The 12,954-nt window shown below is 41.1% G+C and overlaps 1 protein-coding gene across 7 annotated transcripts in view; it reads left to right on the plus strand.

Annotated features, from left to right (window-relative positions):
* The window catches only part of ARID1B (AT-rich interaction domain 1B), a 316,149-nt gene that overhangs the window by 245,152 nt on the left and 58,043 nt on the right, over positions 1-12,954 (plus strand). For all 7 annotated transcript variants that reach the window (XM_085217103.1, XM_085217106.1, XM_085217108.1 and 4 more), the window contains 2 exons: positions 3,604-3,783; positions 10,170-10,497. In XM_085217103.1, the coding sequence (XP_085073229.1) occupies positions 3,604-3,783; positions 10,170-10,497 (508 nt within the window). The remainder of the gene's footprint in view (positions 1-3,603; positions 3,784-10,169; positions 10,498-12,954) is intronic.

Raw genomic sequence — 12,954 nt, forward strand, 5'->3', positions numbered from 1 at the left:
TGATGAGCATGTTGTCATTGCAATTTTTAAAGTCTTAACTCACGGCTGTTTCCTAGCAATTTATTTAGAAAAAAGCAACAACAAAAAAGTACCCTGTTGTCATAGGGGCTGACATGTCAGATGCAGACTGGCTGTTTAATCATTCCACTGCCTTTACTCCAGTGCATTTCTAATGCAATCCTAGTTCCCTTTTTTACAAAAGCAAGCTTTATCTTACATCTAATTTTCTGGAAAGAAAATTTATTTCTGTTTGTATCGGTTATAAAATGAAGTTGAACACTGGGGAAAATGTGTGTAAATAAAGAAAAATGAATGTATGCCAGCTGCTCCCTTTCGTTTCTGATCAAATTTATAGAATTGATGTTGTTTTCTCTTTTTGATGAAAGCGTGTTAATGTCTTGACCACGAATCCTCTTCCTCTCTAAGAGGTCTGAGCATTCTGCAAATGCTTGAAGCACTTCAGACTTACGCACTGATCTCTGAAGATGCAAGCTGAGATAGATAAGGATAGACACATCTTTGTTTTAAGGGAATTTTGATCACGTTAAGACCTGATCTCACCTTCTTCTCCATATCACATCTATGACTGAAATGATTCCTTTCCTTTCTGGAAATAAGTTGGAACTTATCCTATTTTAAGGCTATGTTTCAACGTACCATACAGACAATAATAGAAGATAGTATGGCACAGATAGTCTTCCTGCGTATTGGGTTTCATTTTTCCTTAATTCTTTCCTTGTTCATGCTCAGAATATGGCAAAGCCAACATTATTTGAGAGTGATCTGACATTCTTTGGGGTGGTAGCACTGGTGCTTCATGTCGAAAGCTCTTAAGGAGTCTGTTCTGTTCTTGTGTTAATCAAGTCCCAGAGCTCACCTGCTGCGTGTCTACTGCAACATCTGTGTAAACTGAAGTCAGAGGATGAGTTCAGGTACTGTCACACAGTTATCTTTGCTGTGTAATTTCTGGCATGATCCAGGGCATGGTTTTATCCAGTGCTGATGAGCGCTCCATGAGACACAGCCCAGACATGGATGAGGCAGCATGAGGGAATGCTACAAGAGATGTGAATGAGACTGCCAGGACTGAGTGGGAAGGGTTAGCTGGACGGACACAAGTATCCCACACCACTCACTATGCCAGGGAGTGGTCCTGGCATGTTTTATTTATGACTGTACACATGGCCAGACAGTTCATTCCACAGCATCAGAAACAGATTAGAAGTTTCCTGAAGAAGAGGTCATTTGAGTGGAAATATTTATTTCACTTATTGCTCCAGTCCCCTTAGGAGCTGCTCTGACCAACAGGAGATCTGGCCAAAACTGTTGTCCATGTTCCCTACTAGACTCAATAACCAGCAATTCCTCAGCATTACGACTGGAAATCATTACAACTCACGCAAGCAGCAGCTTGTTAACATGTCATCTACTCTTGTGATGTTAAGGAAAGTACTGCCTGTAATAACTACTGGTCTGAAAACCCTTTGTGTCCAGAACAACGTTTGCAAAGTTATCTCGTGTAGATTAAAAGGCCCATGGTGAACAGAAAACCCTCACTTCTTACTAGATACAGGACTAAATTTGCCATCTTTACAATAAAAAAATTTAGTGTGACCAGTACAAAATGTTTCATTTAAATGGATCCCATGAGTGTGATATATATGGGTGTATGTATGTGTGTCTGGAATGCAAGCATTTATTTCACAAAGACGTACGATTGTATTAGGTTTTTAAATTAGTTACAGTACTGTCAGAAGCAGACATAGACTTTGTAATAAGATTTGTGTGAGAGTGGAACTAGTTTAAAAATAGAGGGGTCTGTCTCAAAATCAAGCTAAGTGGAGAATTTCTTATGAGCTTTTCTTGCAGAAGGTTGGGGCTTCCCAGCCAATATTTGTTAGCTCCCAAGCCACCATTCCTCATTCAGTTACTTGGCTCGCTGCATCCCAGTGCACATGGTTGGGCTTCCTCCAGAGCAGGTGTTGAGCTTTGACTTCACAGTTCAAGTGTGATCAAGTCAGCTGTCTTAGGGCCCCCACAGGGGTCAGGAAAACTCTATGCGTATTCTGCTAAAACTTAAAGTTGTTTGAGTTTTAGCATGTTATGAGTTGAACTGTTTATAGTCCAAAAGAACTGGGCACAAGGGAGTGTGAGACCGTCTTAGTGCTTGTTTTTTTCTTTACAACCTGCAGCATTGAGCTTATTGTTTCTGTTACGGAGTAAAGATTTATGGAGGGCTCAAAAGCTTTTTATATTTCTTTGGACTCAAAACCTAATTCCTAGTCATGCACTCACCGCTTTTCATTTGTACAACTTGGAGATACTGTCTGTCCCCTTCCACAAAGCTTTGTTGCTGGTTTACAAACAGAGAGGAGGCGATCTGGAGAAATCAGGGAGAATACATTTCAGCCTTCCACAGTCGCAAAGCATCGTGCCTGGACCAGCCAAGAGGCAGCCAAAAGGCAGATTTGCTCCTGCACATTTTCCTGTCTGGCAGCAGCACATCGTATCTCACACATCCCCAGGCAAGGGTGAGCTGCTGGCCACTGCACCCACTGTCAGGAGGCTGTTGTGGAGCCACCTGCAGCCTCAGTGTTGTCCCTCAGTACAACCATGTTTTGCTCTACAGAAATAGATGGAATTTAACACGTAGAGAACAGAAAAGAAAGCAGTTTTCCTCAAATCGGGAAATAATTTGCTGTCTTTATAGTACATCTTCTTCAGCATTGAAAGCAGTACTGAAACATTTCAGAGCAAAATATTACAAAACCAGCATCCTCCCATACATGGTTAGTGGGCAGGATTTTGCTGCATTTTTCTCATTTTATGAAATCTAAAAAACAAAAAGAACACAAAACCTTTCTTCTATCTTCTACCTCCCATTTAATAGGCATGGTTCTATTTCTTTTTATGAAGCTTCCAGATTTTATAGCATTTTACTAGGTTTCTTGCTGCAGCTTTTGAAACTTAAGTTAAATTGAGATTAATTAATACACTTACGAAAGGGGAAAAAGAGAGAAGTCAGTACAGACATACTGGTGACAGAGTGGTAGAAGGACCTAGAGCACAGATACAGATCAAAGTGACCCTTTTTTCCAGCTTGTTTGGGTAGTCTGAACATAAAGGGAAATTTTAGCTCCCGAGAGTGTGCAGACTATAGGAGTATTTACAGTGGACTTCTATATGCCACATGTGTATATTTTGATAGCAACCTATAATTCTGGAAGTTACAATACTCCTACAATCAATCATTAGGCAAATTAATTACTATTTTTTAGTTAGTCCAGATGATTAATGTTTTTTTCTAAAGATCATTTCAGTTTTAAAATCAGTAACTAAGCATGACTCCCCATCTTTCTTTTACAAATAAAAGCCTGTGAACCTTCTGTACAGGTTGTGGATTTTGAGACAGCTTTGCTGACTTTAAGGTGCCTTTACTTCTCTTAAGAGAATCCAGTTTTCTGGGTATCTTTAGTCTGCAAAAACCTAAGGCAGGTTTGAGGTTGTTGTTTTTTGTGGGTTTTTTTTGGAATGCCAGAGATTTCTTAAATAAAGAACAGCCATCTGAATATTAATTTTACTTTGGTGCTTTTTTCCCTTTAGGTTTTATGGCAGGCATACAGAGGAACCCTCAGATGTCACAGTATGGACCTCAACAAACTGGACCTTCCATGTCACCACACCCCTCACCTGGTGGCCAAGTGCATCCTGGAATTGGTAGCTTTCAGCAGAGTAATTCAAGTGGTACTTATGGGCCTCAGATGAGCCAGTATGGACCACAAGGTAAAATTCTTGTTAATACATCTATGTATATACACACCCACATATATATATATATCTATATATATGTAAATTTTTGAAAAATATATGTATTACATATGTAAATAGGCAAATAGACAGGTGTGTGATTTCTTGAAATAAAAAAGACATAAAAAACCCACATACAAACACCCCCATGTCCTCCTCTAAAAAAATCACAGGTGAAACTAATTCAGAGGTGGGGCTACACCTTGTGGAAGAGGTTGCTTTTATTATTGGCACTTTCGTGTAAAAATAGTGATCATAAATTGGGTAAGGAAATTACAGATCTGTTGGATTGCCAGGACCATTGTTGAGGAGGCCAACGATGTCATATCTGCAATGAGGATGAGTTGTTTGGCCAAGCATGGAAGAAGGGTCACAACACCGATCCCAAAATAGGACTTATATTCTTAGATGGAATCCCAAAGCCACTGTGAGATTGCATAGTGACTGCGAGGGTTAAAGTCTCCTAACGAGCATAATAATATAGAGGCTACTATGGGAATATAATATTGAGCACTCATGCATACGGTTTGTGAATTTTAACCAACCTTTCAGACTGAGAAAGACAGTTCCTTTTGTTGTGCTGTTTGACAGAATCGTTGGAGAACTAAGACAAAAATAGAAGTAATAGTTCCTGCCCCTGGACATTCAATGCTTACAACCTTGAACTTGTCTATTGTTTTGTCTTTAATGGATAACCTTTATAAAGCATGCATGTGTTTAGGGGTTTAATGAACTTAAAGTCAGGGTATATGAGGGACAGTGTTTCTTTAAACATACATCAATAAACTCTTCTATTTCAGCACTTCCTACTAATGCTTTCTTACTTAAAATCCTCAAAAAGGATTGGAGCCAGCTGTGGGAAATTCTGTAAGGGCTCATTGGCTTGCACACGCTAGCAAGGATGGTTATTTTAGTCTCCAGGGTTTCTGAGAACTAGTTCTGTTGTTTGTTTGAAGGGAGTCTTGCTGCCCTGTGCAGTGTTCCTTTCTTTTTCATCTCTGGGTCACATTTGTTTTAGTTGTCTGAGCACAGGGCTACAAGCCAAGATCTCCTGCTTTGTAATTTTGGCTCTGCCTTTTACTCCATCTTTCAGCTTAGGCAAGTGGATTCGTTTCTCTGCTTTGCTTTCCTTAACTGTAAGATGAAGCTAGTAATGCCTTATAGCCATGTGTGAAGATTAATTACCTAACTCCAGTTGACTGGCGCTTTCCTTTTATTTGAAAAGCATTTTGTGGCCATAAAATGCTGTCCAAGTACTTATTTTTATCTGCACAGAGAGCAACTAGTTTAACTGGTAAAAATCCAGTGGATTTATGATGTGCTATCCTGACTTCCAGCTGTACTGCTGCTGCTGAGATTCCAAACCATGGGAATAGTGGGTGTCAAGTGCAGTAAAACATTAGCCATCCACGCTGATTGAGTGGAGGAGTTTTTGTACTAAATCAATGCATTTAAGTAACACGCCGAATACTACTTTATTTTTTGTTTTAGTTCAGCAGTTCTTTCCCTCTCACTGTAGATGAAAGTGCCTATGTAATGATTTTATGGGTTGCGGTCAGGAAGAAACCGCTATTAAAAAGTGAACTTGAGGGGCAGGAAGAAAATGAGCATCACTGTCATTAACAGGCCATTTCAGAGGGGTCTGCTGAATAGTGTGATGGATGAAAAGCATGTTCTTCTGCCAGCTCTCAGAGAGTACTGGTGATTCCATGCACTGGTCATGATAAAATTAGCGCCCTGCAGTAATTAAGGTCCACAGGTAACAAATAGAGTAGAAGGATACTGCTTTTTCACTGGGCTAATGTGACTATTAATAATATACTGGGATGAATATGGTGATATTTCAAAGTCATGTATTTACTTGGATTTAAGATTTTAATAGCGTTTTTCATTTTTTATGAAAGTAATCTGTAATTGCATCTCTTAACATACCGTCTTACGAAGCACAATTACATGCCAGCAATGATGAATATATAATAATGTTACTCCATTTGCTTTTTATTGCCGAAATAACAAATATATTAAAAATCACCTGGGATGCAAACTAGTTCTTACATTATTAAACTACAGTAATTGTCAAGGATTCATTTGCTTTTCTCATTTTGTTCATATAAGCCTTCCTCTAGAATATTGCTAAGCAGAGGCTACAGTGGACAGGACCACCATTTTTAAATTTGTTGAATTATTTTGTGACATTAAGCTTGCATGATGAGTTTAAACGTAGCCTAAATATTCTGTTTCACTGCATGCTCAGTGTAAGCCTGTAAGCCTTCACTCAGCGCTGGTAGTGTCTTTCTCTGCAATAGAACTGCTCACTGTGGTAAAGATTACACCAGTAAGTTTGGGCTGGAGGAATTAGCCCACAGTTTGCAGGAGCAGAATGATCCATCAAATGCATATAGTTGATTTGTATTTCACGTGTTTACGTGACACTTACAGATCTGTAAGAGTAAAATGTATTTGTCCAGGAAACAATTCCATACTGGGGACCTAGGGCAGTGCTGTGAAAGCATTTCCCAGAAAAATAAAAAATGATGTTGGCTGCGCATTTCTGTATGTCTCTGATATAAACCAGGAGCATACAGTACAGAACGTTAATTTTAGTTTTTTGTTAACCCCTGGCATTTTCCTGTCCACAAGAATAAAGAGAAACAGAGTGAGCTTGGGAGTTGTTTTTGAAGCAGTCTTTCTGTTTTGTACTTGGGAACCATCTAGCTGGTGAGCTAACAAAGAGACTCTGGTCTGTGACCCCAAGCATCCAACTGCAGAATGGCCCTTAAGCGCTCTCTCTGGAGAGCAGTCAGACACTGCAGTCAGTTGGGTCTTTTAAGACTGGGGCAGAAAAAAACTCACTGCAAATCAGTCAAAGGTGTCAGAAACGCATCCTAACTGCCTAACTTTTCCTACTGAATTCAGCAGTAACACTTCTGTTTGAGTATAACAGAGATGAACTGCTACTGAATACATTTGAGCCTCAACCCCAAAACTTCACAGAAAATTAAAACCCCTCATGTTTGTAGTAGAGATGAGTCTCTGTGCTTTATAACTCTTAATGTTGGAATTAAACTCATTTCACAGAAGCACTTTGGTGTCTTGCTCCCCTGATTTCAGGAGCCTAGGTTTTAAGTAGTAGCACCTTAATGATGAGCTCCCTAAGTGTCCTGAGAGTCTGGGCCTCAGAGTCCAGTCCTACCTGTGCTACGGTATGTGGGGTGAAGATGTGAAGACTTAAATACTAACCACGCCTACTAAGTGAGTTTCAGAGGAATTCAGTACAACGTATTTAAATTGCCTGTATCTGCAAGGAGTGGAGGGGAATGACTTAATGGTTAAGTGAACATGTAAACAATTTTAAAATGTCTTTAAGATACTATTTTTAATACCACAAATCTGACCTATGTCCCTAAAGCAGAGAGTAAAACTAGCAGGCAGCTCTCACATTTCCTTCTTCTTGGCTTGCCTAGAAATGGCAAGGCATCAGAGCATTTGTTCAGAAAACCTGGACAAAGTGGATTGAAGTTCAGCAGCAAGCATGAACATCTGTCTTTGGCAGGTTGTTAGTAGGCTTTTTATATTATATCCTTGCTACGGTTCTTTTTTTTTTCCTGGTTCCAGTTACCACATTGTTTTTTTTTCTAATGAATTTGAGACACTGTGTCTGTGGGCACAATTCTGCTCCGGCCGGGGGGAGCTGGAATCAAAAATCCCTTGGATACGGAGGGGAGGAGCTGTTCGGCAGTATTGTGCAGCCACTGCTGCCAGGCCTGTACCCACTTGAAAAGTGTGGGCTCTTGGACTTGGCTGCCTGACACGTCCAGCTGATGTGGGCTGGCCTAGCATCTGCTGCATTCATTGTGTTTAATGCTGCATCCATCTGTTTTCTGTCAAAGCCAGTGCCAACAAATTACTAATCTATTAGAGAAACACGGAAATAAGATTGCACTCCTCATTCCTGGCAATTCCTCTTGTATTTCGCTTGGCTTTTATTTTGCCTTTTTTTGTGATCTAGGAAAGGTATACGAATAGCTAGTACTTGAGGTATATTGAGGAAACGCTTAGGAAAAAAGTACGTGGATACATGGAAAAACATTGGAACTTGTTTTCCATACTGAGAAAATAGCACTTCCCTGTGCTCTTGGACGTGTATCCCTGGAGATGAATGATTAGGGGCTATTTTAACTCAGCCACATATTTCTGTGGAGAAGATTCCACTGTTTTTTTTTTCTGTGTTGTGCTTACATTGGAGAAGCCAAACATGAAAGAAGAGATTTTTTGTCCCAATTCAAAATAGCATCAAAACAGCAATACTATTTAGCATTGGTGTTTGCTCCTCCAAGTGTGCTGCTGAACTGTACTTTGTTGAGCCAAACTGACAAAACAAATTGGCTTTATGTAAATCGGACTGACAGTAGCTCCCAGTGATTATGGATATCAGGTCTGCTAGTGCAGGGAGTGAATTTGCTTCACTTTGGAAGCAGTGTTTCTAATAGCATGTACATAAATGCACTAACTGGCTGGGTACAGTCCTCGAGCCCATGTACATTCCATTTTACTGTATTGCCCTTTTCTTGCAGATAGGACAGGGAAACGAGCAACCTCTGAGTTCTGTGTTGCAGGTTGAGCACTGAGCAGAACAATATGAAACCAATGAGCCCTTCAATCTGTGGGCACAGCTGTTGGGTTGGAGGTGTGGCTAGAGTAGGTTTCAGAGGACTAAACTGTGGCTGCGAGCGATAGCTCGCTGAACGGAAAATGGTCAGTAGGCAGCAGCCTCTGAGACTGGAGGAGGAGGAGGAGAAATGACAGGGCGGTCTGAAGGCAGCAAACAGCTGAGTCTGAAGCCTTTCATCTCTGCTACACCACATATCGGGGATCCTTCTGTGAAAAAGCCACACGCACAATTTGGGTTTCTAAAACAGAAGTGAAGCATTGTTCCATTTCCTTGGAAAGCATAGGTCACACATGTTTTTGCTGAAGAGAACTTGTACCAGAGTGAGTCAGTTGCTGGGTGGGGAGGAGGGGAGAATTCGCCAAAGCATAGCAGCAGGAGCGTATGAATTAATTATGCGTGTGTTCAAATGCCAAATGCATATATTTACTTTAAATATAAACAGGAGTTGCATGCCAGCAACTCCTCTGCCTGGTAGCTCAGGCCTGAGGAGAGAGGAGGCTGATTTCCACGCTCAGGAAGTCTGTTGCCTGCTGCCTTCACATGAGCGTGGGAATAGCTGGGAGCACTCAGGAAACTGCTCAGCGGCATCCCGCAGGGGGGGAATGGGTCGTGTTTCCACTGAGCTGGATGAGATGGAAATAAAGACAAGCCAGAACGGATGACTGAAGCAGTGTAATACAATCCATTTCTTAAAATACTTTTCTGTCATATCTTTGCTTTTTTTTTTTCCTTTCTCATGCTGTTTGAGTTTGTTTCTAAAACAGTATACCAAACACTTGCTTTTTCTTAGCTTTTAATATTATAAGAAAGTCAGTACTCACATTATTTAAGGTGCTGCTGTGAGTGGTACAGTTTGTTTCTGTCACAACAGAGATTGGGCTCAGGCAGGTTTTCAAGCCATCCTCTATAGTGGAGCACCTGTTTATATTATCAGCTTTGGGGTATTGATTACTTTTTTAACACCAGCTTTCCCAGAAGAGGTGTGCAGTGAGCTAACCCACCTCCTGCTGGCAGAGCCAGGCTTTGCACTTAGTGGGGTAGGGAGGGAGAGGGGATATTCCTAGAGGCCTGGCAAGTGGTCAGTCTGAAGCGTCTCTGGTGGAAATGGACAGAACGACTAGGTGCAAGGATCCAGTGAGAATAACCCATTGCAGAAATTGCAGGAGGATGAAGAATGAGAACATGAAATTACAAAAATAAGGTTCTCTCTTGAGCTTTTGTAATGGGTTCTTACAAGCCACACATCTCTGTTGCACAAAGCATTTTTTACTGTGTGCTGTGTTGTTAAACCTCTGGAGGCTGTGGTTTTCTGTATTTGCTGTTATCCCATGACATTTAGTAGGCAGAAAATGCTTGAGGGTACGTGAAAGTCAGGGTCATGGGATAATTCAGATTGGAAGGGTGCTCAGGAGGTTTTCTAGGCCAACCTTGTATTGAAATTAGGGTCAGGCATAAGATCAGAGCAGGTTACTCAGGCTTTATCCTGCTCCTGAAAACCATCAAGGAGGAAATCTGAACAACCTCTTTGGGTTGCTTCTTCTGTTGTGTGCCTGTCCTCACAGTGAAAGAACTGTACTGTATGGTTCACTTCAATTCATGTGTGTAACTTTTACAGCTACTAACTTCCTAAATAGAAATAGTTGCTCAAAAATTTAATGCTGTTCTCTGTACTTTTTATCATTTTGTTCAGGAAACTACTCCAGACCACCAACATACAGTGGCGTGCCCAACACAAGCTACAGTGGCCCTGGACCCGGCATGGGTATAAATGCCAACAGCCAGATGCATGGACAGGGGCCAAGCCAGCCCTGTGGTACCATGCCTCTCGGACGGATGCCATCAACTGGGATGCAGAGCAGACCATTTCCTGGAAACATGAGCAGTATGACCCCCAACTCTCCTGGCATGTCTCAGCAGGGAGGCCCCGGGATGGGCCCACCCATGCCAACTGTGAACCGTAAGGCACAGGAGGCGGCTGCTGCAGTGATGCAGGCTGCTGCAAACTCCGCTCAGAGCAGGTATGCAACCAGGTGAAAGGAGCTGAAATGAATGGCAACGTTTTTCTCACCATTTCTGAAGTAACTGCTGTAGAGGTGCATGCATATGCGTTTAAAGATCTCTTCCCTCCATCTCTGGGAGGAGTAGGTGTATGGGAGGAATACTTTTCTTTAAATGCAAGGGGAAAACATACTATTGTGCAATATTGAATTAGCCACTCAAAAAACAGCTGTGATAATGAAGATGACAACTACTTTCATGTTGGTTCTTGGCACAATAGACTTAAAGGAAACCCACAAGGTCGTGGTGACATTAGGAGTTGAAAACAAGTCCTGTACAACCTGAAACCAATGAACTGTGTATTTGTATTTGATCTCTGGTGGGAGGAGGTCAGCATGTCCTCTGTAGTTATCTGGAGTTGGTCACTGCCACTTATGCATCCATAAAAGAGAACCTGCACTTTTAGACTTACTGAGGCTGGAGCCGCTGTCTGGTTTCTTGTCTCCCCTTCTCACTTGCCACTTGTGCGTGGATTCTGGCAACGGCATTTTTCTGTCCATGGCTATTCTTAAGATGGCTGAATACTGAATACTTGTGAAATCATATTTTCTGGGAAATTTTTCAGATGAAGTAATTTCCACATTTCACTGGAATGAAATAATTCCTGATGTATTTATTATCTTTTTTTTCTTTTTTTTTTTTTTTTCCTGTTGAGAGAAGTTCTATTACATTTGAGATTACACAATGCTGGTTCCATTGTTCTGGTAAACAAGTTCGTGTGTGTGTTCACTGAGCATCTTGCATTTATTTTTGCATAAAAATACACTTATACGGATACAGGTACAGGGAGCCTACAGGAAAACTGGGGAGGGACTTTTTATAAGGTTTTTTATAATTTTGGAAGTAGCAACAGGATGAAGGGAAATGGTTTTAAAAAAGAAGAGACAGATTTAGACTAGATATTAGGAAGAAATTCTTTATGTGAAGGTGGTGAGGTTGCCCAGAGAGGCTGTGAATGCCCCCTGCCTGGAAGCATTCAAGGTCAGGCTAGGTGGGGCTTTGAGCAACTTGGTCTGGTTGCCAAATAGCAGGGGGTTGGAGCTAGATGATCTTAAAGGTCCCTTCCAACTCAAAGCATTCTATGTGATTTATCAATCAAGGCCATTGTTTCTGGACACAAGAGTTTATGAGATTCCAGGACACAGTATAGAAATAAAAATAGGAAGCTAATGCATCCCTTTCTCTGTTGCTTTCTTGTTTTATAAGTTTGGAAGCCAGGTGGCTTCCACTGATAAGCAATAGGAAACTTCTGAAGCGCTAACAGTAAATTTAGCATACCTCGTATTCTTCTTCAGTAAGCATCACACTCCCCTAAAACCGACACTGCGCCTGTAGATACCTGTGAAGCAAAAGTTATCTCTAGTTTGTTGGCTTTTTCAGTGAGTCTGTCTAGTTGAGTTTACAGAACTCTGCTTCTGGACTGCCTGTTAGGCTGCAAACTGATAGGTCAGGCAGGAAGAAATAAATGGGCATTGCTTTAGCTGCAGGGAAACTGTCCGTATAATCACATAATGAGGAAAAGGAAACGTCTTTACAAGACTTGGTTTGTTCTAAGTGTAAGGTGTTCAGTTGTGATTCAGCTTACACTGAGCATAATGTGTGTTGTTCGATCAAAAACTAAATTAAGAGATCACCACATCTATCTCACATCTTCATTCCAAGTCAGTTTTGTAAAGGTGCTTTTGGATTCTAGCTTTGTGTGAGCAAAAGTGCACCATTTCAGAGCCATGTCATCACATAATGCCATTCCAGTGATCCAGCACTTGTTAACAGACTGCAGTCATCAAGTATCTATTGCAAATACTGGCAAAAGGGTTATTAGTAAACTGCAAATTTCACGAAGCCCCAAGGATGCAGACACACTGTTTTCACCTTGATCTTTAGTCAAATGCAGGGGAGAAAGCAGTAAAGGCTTTCAGCTGTTCCTGCAAGTCCTCCTTCCATTGTCTATAGAAGGAATGTACTTGACAGCAATCCGTATTTCTGATACGGAGCAAATCCGAAGAGGATGTTTTTTGTTCTGTTTTAGGCCACCGTACATTAAGTTGCTTGCTTACCCCAGCCAGTCTAGGGCTGGCAGATGCCCCATGTTTTTTTCACAGCGTGCCAACAGTGGCTATGCTCAGATTCCCTTGAGGCACCAGCCTGACCAGTACAGGCTCATGTTTACAGGTCATGTAAACTGGATTTGCTACATGACCCTGGCAATGTTTTTAATATTTATGAGCATGCAGTCTGTCAGGTGAAGAAATATAAAAATCATGTGATTCACAGATACTTGCATTATAGAAGGGATTTTCATTTTTCGTTTTCTTTTTACTAAATTCACTTATTCACATGTTGTACATGATTTTCAGCATTTTTCTTTATTTCTTGCCTGAGAAGGAAATGAAGAAGCTCGTCACTGAGAAAGAATG

Source organism: Meleagris gallopavo, chromosome 2 (genome assembly GCF_905368555.1).
Source record: "Meleagris gallopavo chromosome 2, MGAL_WU_HG_1.1, whole genome shotgun sequence".
NCBI classification, from domain to species: Eukaryota; Metazoa; Chordata; class Aves; order Galliformes; family Phasianidae; genus Meleagris; species Meleagris gallopavo.